This window comes from Globicephala melas, chromosome 10, assembly GCF_963455315.2.
Source record: "Globicephala melas chromosome 10, mGloMel1.2, whole genome shotgun sequence".
Taxonomy (NCBI): Eukaryota; Metazoa; Chordata; class Mammalia; order Artiodactyla; family Delphinidae; genus Globicephala; species Globicephala melas.
Window position 1 is genome coordinate 3,973,604 of NC_083323.1, and position 14,426 is coordinate 3,988,029.

A 14,426-nucleotide genomic window follows, 5' to 3' on the forward strand; every position below is an offset into this window, starting at 1 on the left:
TGTGCCAAGATTTATTGTGGTGTTCGTTACGGGTGAGGTTAGATTTTTTTCCAACTAGTTAACCAATTATCCCTGGTTCACTTTTATAACAAACTTTCCTTTTCTTTCTGGGTTTCTGGGCTTTCCTTCTCACATGTTAACTTTTTATAACTTCTCAGGTGTCTGCTTCTGAAGGATGCTCTCTTCCACTAACCTATGGATTTCTGTACGTTGTTGATTATTTTCACTTTAGGGTATATTTTAATACTGTTGAGATAATTCCTCAGTTATTTTCATTTTTTGTCAAAATTCTGGGTTCCCCCCTCAGGGGACTGTAACTGGCCTAGCAATTAACAATGAGTCTAAAACCAACGCATATCTTTACAATATTCCATATTTCCATCCAGGAACAAGGTACATCTCTCAGTTTATGTGGCTGGTTTTCCCCTCACCTGAGTCTCTCAGATACCTCTTGTTATGGATACTGCGAAATAATGGTTTTTACTATTAAACACAAATCCGTTTAAAACCCCTATAGTCTGGAAACTGACCACATGGCCTAGCAAAGGAAACCGGATTCCAGGCTTTTTACAAACTGCTGAGTCGCCCCGGGCAGATGACTTCCCCACTGTCTTCCTTTCGGTATCTAGGACGTGTGTAAATGATGCTTCTGAGAAATATGCAGTTTTCTACACTCATCTCCAGGAAGTCGCAGACTACTGAAAACAGCTGAACAGGAACTAAGGAGCGCGATCACTGCCGAGAACAAAGTCAGTCCCACATGCGCTCTTTTACAAAAGGTGCCCCCTCTTAAGGACTCACACACGTGGGTCCAAGATTTCAAATGTCTCTTTCTCCCGCGAATGTGGATGCACTGGAGCACAGCAGAGAACCTGGGTCTGGAGGTCAGACGTCAGCCTGCTACTGCTCCAAGCAAGTGACTCAACTACCCAAGCTCCGACTAACGAGTGAATCTGGATACTCATCCACCGCCCATTAATTCCTCACACTGCACATTAGGTATAGTGGCAGGTGTTAAACTAGACACGTGTGTCCCGCCTGCAAGGAGCTTACAGTCTTCTGGGGAAGAGAGCAGTGGGAACCACGGAAGAGCCTGGCACAGGCAGGAGCCTAGTTGGTATGCAATAGTAACAGACTACAATAAATTGTTGTATTTGATTTATATATTTAGCATGATTCTTCCTTTTAAACAACATGAAGCCTTTTCTGCAAAAGAACAAGCTGATCACTCTACAAGATACAGAAAGGGGCTTGTGGGTATTTCAAAAGAAAAAATTTACAATACACTCAACCATGACATGTGTCCTCAAGATAGGAATTTTAATTTCATTTACTGTAACAGGAACTGTAAGTTCAGGAAACTAATGGTGACGGTTTGATTTATGAATTTTGACATATTTCTTGAACTGGGATTACATTACAAAGAAGTGGAATTCTAAGCAAGCCAGCTCTTGCCTATACATTCAATCTTCAAATCAATAAGCTGGGATCCTGTGCAACGTGCTTCTGACAGACGGAAAACACAGAGTCTAACTGAGATGGGCCATACACCTGTAATTTAAAAGTTCCTTAACACACTCTCGGGATTGAGCTAGAACAGATTTTGGTATCCACACAGAAAACACTTCAGCTCTCTACTCAGTAGTAACGAAAGAGAAATTCAACTCAGAAAGCATTTGTGGTCAAACTGAAGAGAAAAAAAAACATTCTCACCCTAAAGAAAGTTCTCATATTTGCTTTCACTCTGCTTCCTCCCAAAAGTCCCATCTATTAGAAAAGTAATAAACAGAGAATCCGGAATATGAGGGTTTCTGTAAACACCTGTGAGATGTGTACACATTTCCATTTAAATACGTACAATGGGGAGACACTGAAATGAACTAGATCTGCTCCTCTACAGTGAGGCTGGTGCGGGAGGGGAGAGCAGGAGGTGGTAAGCAACACCAGACACCAAGACACGCTATTAGACGCTTTATGTAAGTGATCACATTTAATCCTTCCAACCCGGTGAGGTAGGTGTTAACAGTTTCCACTTTACACGTGAAGAAGCTGAGATTCAGAGGTTAAGTCACATGTCCCAATTTATACTTTATACAGCTAAAAAGTGGTGAAATTAAGAGGCAAATGTGGGCCTCTCTAAGTCTTGTCTGGAGTCTCTGCACTATCCCAAGCTGTCTGTTGTAAGGTTCCCCCAGAAGCATCACTCATATTTATGGATCCAAATGTTACAAGCCAAGGGAAGACAGAGGAGCCAGTGCCAGGAGAGCCCAATGTCAGGACATTTTCAATAGCCCATCTGGAATTCCCCAGTTAGTCAGGCACAGAGTTACGGTATTGAAGCTTCCTGTAAAAATGGAAAAATACGTGTCTGGGAAAGAGGGCAGATTAGCCATATCACCATGGAGATCTAGGGAAAGGGGTTTCACAGAAGACTAACCCTCAAGAGAGAAGCAAGGAAAAGTGGTGGTGGTGGAAGATATTAGGAAGGTACCGCTTTTACTCACTAAAGTAAAACTGAGTGACACTGAAGTCAAATTTTGTGTATGTCACGGTTTCGCCAGGGGTCAGTTTATGGATGCGTATCACACTAAAGTCTTAAGTAAGAACGACAGCATGCATATGCTGCAATATGCATCAGAATGAACAACTGATGACGTATTTATATACAGAAGCTGAGGGTGGGGGGAGTATAAAGCAGGGGAGTAAGGAGTAGATTGACAGGGTAGACAGGGGAGCGGGGGCGAGAAAGCTTCCCTGCACTGACCTCAGAAGGTTTTGAGGAGGATGCACCTCATGACCTTGAGTTCTAAAGGCCAAGTTAAGATGCCTGGGGTAAAGAATGCAGGCTGGGAAGCCCACACAGGGCAGGCACAGGCCAAGAAGGCAGGTGCTGGCTTTGTGGGAGGACAGAGCGCCAAGGGCCCCACCACCTCAACCCACTCTACAGCAGCACAAAGGAAACACCAGCACACACTTGTCAAGTGCTCATTTCTCTGCATAACACGCTCTCAGTCAATTCTCTGGGTAACTGCTGAGTCAGCCAGCACTGACGCAGAACACAAGGACTGACCCCTGCTAAGAGCAATAACCTTAAGAAAATAATTAGGAAATAGCAAGAGATTTTAAGTTTCATGATTTAATAGGTGAATATGCTGCTTAAGAACATTTCAAATAGGAAGAAATCATTTTTAAAAAGGATTTAATAGTTCGCCTGCTCAAGGCTTCTCCCATCTGGATGTGAAAGGTACCCCTCCCCTCAAAAAAACCCGTGTTACGAATGCTTAACAATCATAAATTTAGTCTAAAACTTTAAGATTAATGAAAAAAGTGCAATCAGATCTACAAAGCCTAAACTTCAGATTAAAATTTTTTTATTTGCAAATATTATGCTATATAGATATCCTAACAGCCTAAAATATAGATATGGATAAATCAAATAAGAATAAGGTAAATTACAATAAGTTAGAATATATTCAAATATATCCTAAACATAAAAGACTTTCAAAAATAATTACAGAACCCAGAATTTAGAAGAATATTAATTTTTATTTTAAAAAGTTATTTTATTTTTACTACATGTCTTTGTTTACAAGTATAGTCAGGAAATTTTATAGCAAAATTGAGACTCCTTGAAGAGGAGGGCTGTGTCTTATCTGCTTTATATTTTCAGCATCTAAAACTGTGCTCAGTATGTAGTGGACAGTTGACAAATATTTTAAATTCTCATTCAAGAAAAATTTACTGAATGCTTACCATATAGCAGGTACAGTTTAGATGTTGGGAATCACACAATGGGTAAAACATTTTAATGAAAAATGTATCACAAAGATTTTATATAATGTATATATAAAAATGAAACCTACCTTCAAAATAGATTATTCCAAATTGGGGTGGTCAAAGAGTTTATTGTCTTTACACTTTGAACTTTTCCATACAGGACAGGCTTATTTTTAAAATGAAGTTATGCCTTTAATGAAAGCTTTATGCGTGCATATGTTTGAACACATGGGATCAAACGTGTGTGAATGCTAGCAATCTTTTCTATCAGGAGAAGGAGGAGGAAGAGAAGAAACTGAACAGCATTTCCACAAAACCTTTGGCAGAATGGATTCAGCAGCCAACACAGTGGATGGCCCACCTTAGTCAGTATGATTTCTTTGGGGGAAAAGGAGGTAGAGAAACTAGATCACCTGCTCATCCATTTTTGAAAATGCATTTAGCTTTATGGAAAAACAAAAACCATGTTTGGTTTTTCTTCTAATGAAGCATTCAGTTAAAGAATTCATGACAATAGCAAAGAAAAGAAGAATGGGGAAGAAAAAAAGTAAACTATACACTCCTTTTTCTAACAAAGAAGAAGCTGGAGAATGCTTTCTTCATGTTTACAGCATTAATACCCATGTGCTTCTCACAACAGAAACCAAAATAAAATCTCCTTTTCAGGTCCACAAAGGTTTTAAAAGTAAACTAACCACTACAGATGCAGCAAGAAAATACCACGTAAGTCGAGCACAAAACACAAGTTAAGAAGTCGCTAAGTAGTTAAGCACATCTCCCTACCATGACTTGGTAAAGGGAAGTCTAGAAATTCCTTTACAATTCAGGAAATACTACAATCCATCATGTGTACAGACCTAAGAGTTCAAGATTCACGGAAGACTGGATAAGACAAATTTCTGAGCAGATTTTCAGTCTGAAACCAGGCAACTTGATCCTCTTAAACACTGCCCAAAGACACAAATGGAAAGGAAGATTACTGCCCTTCCTGCTACTGTGGTGCAGGCCAGCTCCCGTCCTGGCTGAGAGAGGGCTACTCCAGGCACTGGCACAGCCAGACCGGAGGACCACGTCAGTCATCTGCTCCTCTCCGACAGCCCTCCCCACAAGAACTCTGTTTAGAGCTGCTAGTGCCCGTGCGGATCTCCCTACTAAGGTGACTCTGTCTTCCCCAGAGCATGCGGCACATAGCAGTTTCCAGTCAATAAATGCTAGGTGAATTAAATCACACTTAGTCTCTCTGAGCCTTGGTTTCTTCATTTAGAAAATGATGATAATATCTTTTCAGCCTTTTCCACAGAGGCGTCAAAAGGCTCCAAAGAACTAATGCAGATGAAAAGAACTTTGTAACAGGGAAAGGGCCACATAACTAACTATAGGGGGAGCCATCCAGCAGGCGGGCACGCACTCAATGCAATGAACAAAGTCACACAGACAAGCACAGAGACCAGGCTGGGCTTCAATGGCTTTTGGTCAAACCTCAGAGCAGTCAGGTAGTACACAAAGATTCCAGGAAGTGTGTGTCAGTAACTCTGGGATTCCAGTTCAACGAGGCAAGGACGGCCCTTCGGTGCTCCTAGAGGGGAAGATGCACAGGAGGACACACCTGTCTGTCTTATCCATCTAAGGGTCCAAGGCTGGGACCATTTGATGCATGGATGAACCAGAGGCAGGGATGTGAGCAGCAAACGGGTGGCAGACCTGAACCAAGAGCAGGCCCGAGGGGGCTGCTTAGCCTGGGAGAGCAGGGTTCGCCAGCCTCCAGCATTTTCCGTCTCAAGTCATTCAGGAAGTCTATTTTAAACCCCTTCTCCAAACCCTTGGAGAGCTCCCAAATGAGAAGCTCCACGGTACAGGGGAGACAGCACAGGCCCAGGAGCTCACAGACAAATCTAAATTCTACTCTGGACTCTGCAAATCACTAACTGATGGCCTCTCCCTACAGTGTGGTTGGCAGAACCGGATTTGCAGGGCTGATGCAAAGATGAAAGTGGATAATACACGTAGTTCACTAAGCACAACACGGGACATAGTAGACACAACAAATCATGAGTCCCTTTTTCCCTCTGGGTGACGGATGAACTAAACTAAGCTCAATGATACAAAATCCCCCTAACTCATACTTTTAGTAGAGAAAGAGCCAAACATCCCTTTGGGCCCCAATCTGCAGAGAAGTGGGACAATCCATCCAGACGATACAATGAAAATTAATGGCGCGGTGATAAAGACCCGCTACGTAACCGCCCATTTCTCCCAAATTATAACTAAAGTTGTCAAGCGCTAGTGAACTCCATCCTTTGAGGCATCAGTGAGCAAAGGCTCATGTCTCTGATGCTCAGACTGAATCAGGATTTGGCTGCAAGACTGTTATGCTGTGGTAGATTCTTTGGAAAGAGAAAAAAAAAATCCCACAAGTAATGCTTTCAGGTTAAGTTTTTTGTTGGCATAGGTAAAAAAAAGTAGGAGAAACAGAGGCATTCTTACACTCAAAGAATGAACTCCTTCATACCTTCAAGAGTGTTTGCTCAGAAGTCAGCAGTGCTATTAGCGACTGCACACGTGAAGGACACACTATAGACTTCCTGTGAGCCCCGCGACCTCTCCAGGGCAGCACTCGGGCACACTCCGTATTTACTTACGGTGCAATCTGATCCTGACTTCAGTGAGCTATTTCATAAGCCTTTTAAGGGTTACTACGTTTTGTTCCTTTAAGAAGCCAATCCAAATTAGCAGCAAAAGTATAGGTAAACACACAAGAAAACCGCTTCTTCTGTGCTCCTGAAAAAAGGCGGTCTTGGTCATTAAAAAAAGGTAAAGTGTTTTATCCTCTATCAACTTTCTCTTACAAAAAATCAGTCCAGTAATTTTCCAAGGGTGGGTCAGTAGTCTCCCACTCACACCTGCTTGAAGATGAGGAGCCGTCAAAACGGTACACACATGGAATAAAAGAGCAAATTATCCGGTGCTCAGTTCTGCGCCATGTCCTATAGAAATTATTCCAGTTATCAAATGCTGCAAAACATACTACCCCAAAACTTAGCATCTTAGGATGACCATTCCATTTTCAACCTTTTCTCTCCTCTGTTCTTTAGACTGGATGATTTCTATTGATCTAGCTCCAAGTACACTGACTCTTCGTCATCTCAAGTTGTTAAGCTCATTCAGTAAAATTTTTATATTTTATTTGGATACTGCATTTTTCAGTTCTAGAACTTCCACTTGGTCCTTTTTTATAGTTTCCATTTCTCTGCTGAGATAAGCTATGTTTTCATTCATTCAAAGCATGTTTTTTTTACATCCTTGAGCATAGTTACAACTGCTTTAAAATCCTTGTCTGATAAACCCAACGTGTGTGTCACCACACAGTCTATCTCCGTTATTTTTTTGTCTGGATAACAGGTGATATTTTTCTGTGTTTCAAGTAAGTTTGGATTGTAAGTTATATTAGACACTGTGAATGTTATGCTGTGGAAAATTCTAGATTCTATTATATTCCTCTAAAGAATATTGATATTTTTGTTTTAGCAGGTAAATTACCTTGGTTGGAGTTAAACCGTAAACTCCAGGGTGGCAGCTCAAATCTCAGTATAATTATCTTATCCTTAGCTTGGCTGCTTGGAGCCTGCCCCATGCATCTCTGATTCAAGCATCAGCAGGGATTTAGGTGGCTGGTACACAGAATGTGGGGCTTAACTTTCTCCTTTCCGGGATTCCCCCTTTCACTTTCTAAAGTCTGTGACTGCTCCAAACTGTCCTTTGATTCTTTAAGCTAAAAGTACTGTAGATTTTCTATCAGAGTTTTAACTGCCCTGCATGGCACACTCTCTGCTGTGCCGTTCTTCCAACTGTCATTTCGATTCCAAACTCTATCTGTTTGTGTCAAATCTGAGTGTCTTCACATAGCTGTCTTTTGTCCAGAGTTTATAATTATTATTTGCAAGAGGATCAGTCCAACGTTAGCTTACAGGGGCATTAACAGAAGCAGAACCTATAAAAAAAATTTTTCCCCCAATTTTTTACTTTTTCTCACAGTATTGTGGGTCATGAATTCAGAAAGGGCTTTGCCAGGCAGGCTGTCCCTGATTCATGTGGCATCAACTGGGCAACTGAGGAACTGGCTTGGAACAAGCGAACTGAGCAGCTACCTAAAAAGTTCCAAGATGGTTTCTCACTTACATGCCTGGTTCCTTGGTGTTCCTTGACTAGTCCCTTTCTCTCTCCTCACTGCATCTCATCCTCCAGGACTTCTCCATGTGGACTTGGTAATCTCAAGGAATTGCATGATGATCTCAGGGAATCTGCACTTCTCACATGGTGACTGGCTTCTACGAAGCCAGATACAGAACCTGCCAGACCAGTCAAAGGCTACACGAGAAGTGGCACAGGATCACTCCCACCATATTTTATTATTCAAAGCAGTCAGGGGGCCTTAGTCATCTAGATTCAAGAGGACAGAGAAATAAATCTAACCCCTGATGGGGGAGTGGCAAAGTCACATCGCCGGAATACATGAGGCACAGAATGATGAGGTACTTCTGCAGCCATCTTGGAAAAAATATAACCTGCCACACATATGTTCAATATCTGTAAAACTCTGGAAAAATACAGGCAGACTTGTTCAATATGAAGCATATGGTCCAATTCTCCTGTCATCTCTTTTTAATCACATTATCAATACAATTACCCCTAAGCTATTCAGCACAAAAGAGGTTTCTAATGGCAGTCTATTGAGTTTTCAGAGATTTAATACTTAAACATCATGTCCATTTCAAGATATCGGGAAGAAATGCTTATGATGCTATCATCCATAAATGCAGGGCACAGATGTTAAGGTCCGTTTGTCTGTTTGTTTGTTTATACATCTTTATTGGAGTATAATTGCTTTACAATGTTCTGTTAGTTTCTGCTGTACAACAAAGTGAATCAGCTATATGTACACATATCCCCATATCCCCTCCCTCTTGAGCCTCCCTCCCACCCTCCCTATCCCACCCCTCTGGGTGGTCACAAAGCACCGAGCTGATCTCCCTGTGCTATGCAGCAGCTTCCCACTAGCTAGCTATTTTACGTTTGGTAGTGTACATATGTCAATGCTGCTCTCACTACGTCCCAGCCTCCCCTTCCCCGTCCCCGTGTCCTCAAGTCTGTTCTCAACATCTGCATCTTTATTCCTGCCCTACCACTAGGTTCATCAGTACCATTTTTCTAGATTCCATATATATGTGTTAGCATACGGTATTTGTTTTTCTCTTTCTGACTTACTTCACTCCGTATGACAGACTCTAGGTCCATCGGTTTGTTTGTTTTTTAAGATAACAGTCAATAAAAACTACTATTTATTAAACGTCTACTATGTGTTTGAAAATTTCCAGGTTCGATTTTTCATTCACTGTTCTCTGTATAAACAAACAGTGTGCTTAAATGCACAGACTTGGGACAGCGCTGACTACTTACAGGAAAGGAGATTGGCTCAGACACACCGTGGACAAGCACAACACAGAACTACAAAAATACGAACCCTAATACGGACAAAGACGACACAGTATGTTCACTGTGGTAATATATGCATATAGATATACCTCAGGCTACTTGCTAAGCACCTCAAGCTTCATTCCCCAAAAGTGAACAGATTCTAAATCCTAAATATTATATTCTAAATAAAGCCATATGTGTATGAAATACACTAAGAAAGAACCGTACCTTGTCTTGGTTATCTTTATTCTTGTAACACAGATTTCCAATCAGACGAATGAGATGAGACTTGAAGCCCTCAGCCATATTTGAGATGTCACCTTCTGCTTTCATGCAAGCACAGGTGCTGAAGATGTTTATGGTGTCACTGCCAGCTACATGAATCACTCGTAAAAGTTCTATGACAAAAACAATAAACTTCATTTTCCATAGAAAAATTTTTATTTTTACGTTTTATACTAGATTCCCATAAATAAATCTAATTTATTTTAATGGATTAAAATAAAATACAGGTAGAGTACTGAAAGCTTTCTTTAAAATAACAATTAGAAGGCTCTTCTGCCTTTGCTTTAGAATTTTTCATGACTCTAGTTTTGCAGATAAGCCAAAATGATTAACCCCACCTGGACTTTCTATTTATCCACAAAGAAAAGTTAGCTAAAAATTTCCTACCATCTTTCCTAGTAAAAGGTTTCCAATTCCAACTTCTTTATGAAGGAACTCAGGCGACAACTACAGTCAGCTAAGTCTAACCTGCAACACCTATCTGTAATGAGCCATATGACAAAAACCAAGAAGCACGTTGATTTTTTTCTCATTGTCCAGATAATCAGAAGGCAGCATGTGTTCCCCGTTAATCTACTTTGGCTGCCCTCAGAAGAAATAACTTCACATTGTTATACTCTATGAAATGCTTGTAGGCAGCCTATGAAAGTAGACAATCTTCCAGAAGCTTTATTAAATGTTTTCACATTATCTCATTTAACACTCTCAATAAAGTTACTAAAGGCAGGTCACTTTCCCAATTTTATAATGAAGAAATCAGGCTCAGAGAAGTTAGTAATTGGGCAGAGTTGGGCTGACAACCCATGTTTGCCCTGGCTCCAAACACATGCTTTTCCCACAATGATTCAGTTTCTCAGGTTTGTGATGTCTCATTTTCATTATCACTGGAAGCACCGCATTCAAAATAAAACACTGATATGCGATTCTAAATATCTCCTAAAGCTCACTGCTAACTCATCCACCCATCTAGACACCAATTCATCTTTCTTAGCATATGGGTCTCCAGAATAAGTATAATATTTTTTTTTAAAGAAAAATATAGCAAACACTGAAGAGCAACCATAAGCATGGCTAAGCACAAGGAACAGGTTGTAGATGAATTATTTTGCAAACAGCTTTTTAGCAAAGATGGGAATATTTCAAGCAATGGCTTCTTGTTTAAAACAGTTTTCTTATAAGAACAGAATACATAATTATCAGTACTACGGGTAAAGCAATATTCTTCATGTTCCATAAGTGTAACTGGAAAAATTTACTAACAAATCTGGTAAAACTATAGGAGCATGAAAATCGCCAACATCGTCAAAAACCCCATCACTGTCATAACCCCCCCATCACTGTCATAACTGCCCCCTCCATCATCACCATCACAACCACTACTGATGGAATACCCACTATGGGCACCCTGTGTAACAGGATTAATATCCTCATCAACTGATTAGGCATCACAAACAGCAGGATAAGTGGCAAGGGCCTGAGCTGTTACCAAAACACTGTGATTCCTTTCAAGAAAAAATATTCCAAAAAAATCTCAAAAATATACTAATACACTGAAAATTAAGGATCTGTGTTTGAACTTATACTACAGTACGACAAGTCAAAGATTTTTTAGTTAAAAATAATATGGAGACTTCCATGGTGGTCCAGCAGTTAAGACTCCACGCTCCCAATGCAGGGGGCCCAGGTTCAATCCCTGGTCAAGGAACTATATACCGCATGCATGCCACAATTAAAGATCCCTCATGCTGCAACCAAAGATCCCACACGCTGCAACCAAAGATCCCGCATGCCACAACTAAAGACCCGGTGCAGTCAAATAAATAAATAATACATATATAAATACATACATAAATAAATAAATTAAATAATATGTGCGATATTTCACTCACCAATCACTCTTTCCAGCAAGCCAGGAAAAACCTGTAGATAGCCGAGCAGGTCAGTATTAGCAGTCATTTCACAAAGGACATCAAGAAGCCTAATTGTAGTCAGCGCCTCCTAAAAGGAGAAGAAAATATGACTTTTAAGCCAAGCTAAATGATTTGACTATTATTAAATAACTGTAGGAGAATAAATATTACAAAAAATATTCAAGAGACAGTGCTTGTAACATCTAAACAGAGAACCAGAACTATCAAGAACAAAACAGAAGTATTAAACATGTACAGGAATAATCATTTTCACCAACAGCAGACATCTGCTATCAAGAACACAAGATTATGTGTCATTATGTGTCTTCTTGGAGCAAAGAGTAAGAAAAGTTCTTATTCAAGCAAAAATACCTTCCAACAGTGGAATAAATGTTCAAAATTACTAGCTATGTACATAACATTTATGCAAATACTTTCTTTTTAAAGCGTTCCCAGCAAGCAAGTTCTGCTTTAAAGATACAAATATCCCATGAAATACATTAATTTCTTGTCCACAGGAATCCTGTAAAATGCTGTGGTTGAAAGAACTTCAGCTGCAATAACTTGGATTATTTCTGGGTGAATATAAACCTATATGCAATATCTTGGTAGCTTAGAAAAGATACTTGAAAATGTTAGTTCACATAACTACTAAATAACTTATTATCAAATAGAGTACATGATCAAGAAACTACCAGCTACCAACTGCGTGGCATTAGGTAGTCTAAATATAATTTTAAAATGTAATTTTTGCACAGATTTTTTTACTTCATTTTTACAGTGCACATTATTTGACAAAATGTGGTAATACAAATTTAACCGTTTATTATCTCACATAATGTTCTTCAAAAGAAAAACAAGTTATTTCCTTTTTAAAATTCTAAATGTGTATTTATTATTCTCCAATTAGGAGACAGTATTTTTTTTAAAGATTTCTTTGATGTGGACCACTTTTAAAGTCTTTATTGAATTTGTTACAACATGCTCTGTGTTTTGGTTTTTTGGCCATGACGCATGTGGGATCTTAGCTCCCCAACCAGGGATCGAACCCACACCTCCTGCACTGGAATGCAAAGTCTTAACCACTGGACCGCCAGGTTAAGTCCCCAGGAGATAATATTTTAATATAGTATTCTGAAATCTCAAATAGCAAGAAACACACATTTTTTTGTGTGTTTAATTTTAATAGCTTTCGCTTGCTAGTTTAAAAGTTAGGAGATGGGCTTCCCTGGTGGCGCAGTGGTTGAGAGTCCGCCTGCCGATGCAGGGGACGCGGGTTCGTGCCCCGGTCCGGGAAGATCCCACATGCCGTGGAGCGGTTGGGCCCGTGAGCCATGGCTGCTGGGCCTGCGCATCCGGAGCCTGTGCTCCGCAACGGGAGAGGCCACAACAGTGAGAGGCCCACGTAACGCCAAAAAAAAAAAAAAAAAGTTAGGAGAAAATATCTAGTAGAAGTCTGTTTAGAAGACTGGAGCAAATCCATTAACTTATTTAGCACAGCGTCTGCATCCTCTTTTATTAAATGAGTAGTTGCCCAGACGGTCATCTTCGGATACCACTTCTCCTTCAAGAAATGGCTGATTGGCTATAGGTCTGGGGCAGAGCACATATGAGATGACCCTGGACACCTTGTCATACCAGAGAGCAAGGCAGCTATCAGAGTCTCCTCGGATCATGTCACAAGGAATCAGAAGCAACTTGAAGAGGCTCCCCCGGCCAGCAATGGCACATGAAACCATTAGGAAGAATTACGGCTAAAATGGACTGAAAACAAATCCAGTGGTTTACAAGCCATGACTTCATAACAATGATTAAAGTAAAACTAAACAACTCACTCATCAACTTTGTATGATACCATAAAACCAGCTCAATACTTTGAAGACTGGTAATCAAAGGGGGGCGGTGATCAACCATTTATTCTGTTTTTCTTAATCAAAATGAACCTTGCATAACCTAACAGCTTATTAGAAGTTTCTCTTTATAAAATATTCCAGCTAAAAAATGAATGATAGAGTCCAAATACCACCATTTCACAACCTGCAAAGAATTAATGGATCTAGTCAATAGTCATTAACAACTGCTAACATTACAAAAAGAGACAAGCAGACATTATATGACTCCATGAAAGTACTTATCACCAACAATGAAATATACTAGAAAGAGGAAAAAAAAAAAAAAAAAAAAGACCTAACCCAAATCTGAATAAGTCTCTGGAAGGAATTATCATTCACAGGAAATGCAAGGAAAAGAGGGGGTATGTTAAACCCCACCATGGAGATATCCTCATCAAAAAGGAAACTGTAGGAAACTGTACAGGTGAAACAACCCAGTTCAACAGAAAATGAGCAAAGGTGGAAAAAAAAGAGAGGAGGAAGAGGAAAGGGGAACCTAGTTAAAGGAGATTTAAGATACAGCAGCCAATTGCAATGTATGCCCTTATATCCTGATTCAAAGAAATAAACTTGAAAAAGAATATTAGACAATGAGGAACATTTGAATACTGTTCGTTTGATATTAAAATTTTATTAAGTTTTCAGATGTGCTAACTGTATTTTACTTATGTATTAAGACTCCTTATCTTTTAGAGACACATGTAAACTATTAACTGATGAACTACGTGGGAGTCCTCTTTGAATCGGGGGCAACTGGCATAAGAATGGGTGGGACTGTTGATGAAACGACAATGGGGATGAATTGGTAAGTGTTGAAGCTGGGTGATGGGGTTTCAAGACACTTTTTCTCTTAGTCTATGTTTGAAATTTTTCTTGATAGAAAGACAAAAATAAAATTAGGGGGTTGGAAGAGATGATCTGAAGTTTCCTTCCAGCTCCTAAATTCTATGATATTACCTGAAATAAACCCAAAAGAAAATTAATCTATCCTCACCTAACACATCTCCAGTTTTAATCATTAGAATCCTTTTATTAATGAAGTGTTTCTAATGAGCATTTGGAAACGAATAATGAAATAACAGCCAGAAAA

The 14,426-nt window shown here is 39.8% G+C and overlaps 1 protein-coding gene across 1 annotated transcript in view; it reads right to left on the bottom strand.

Moving 5' to 3' along the window:
* The window catches only part of ATXN10 (ataxin 10), a 150,512-nt gene that overhangs the window by 75,218 nt on the left and 60,868 nt on the right, over positions 1-14,426 (bottom strand). The window contains exons 8-9 of the mRNA XM_030855647.2: positions 11,424-11,532; positions 9,478-9,647 (exon numbers count right to left, since the gene is read on the bottom strand). Coding sequence (XP_030711507.1) covers positions 9,478-9,647; positions 11,424-11,532 — 279 coding nt within the window. The remainder of the gene's footprint in view (positions 1-9,477; positions 9,648-11,423; positions 11,533-14,426) is intronic.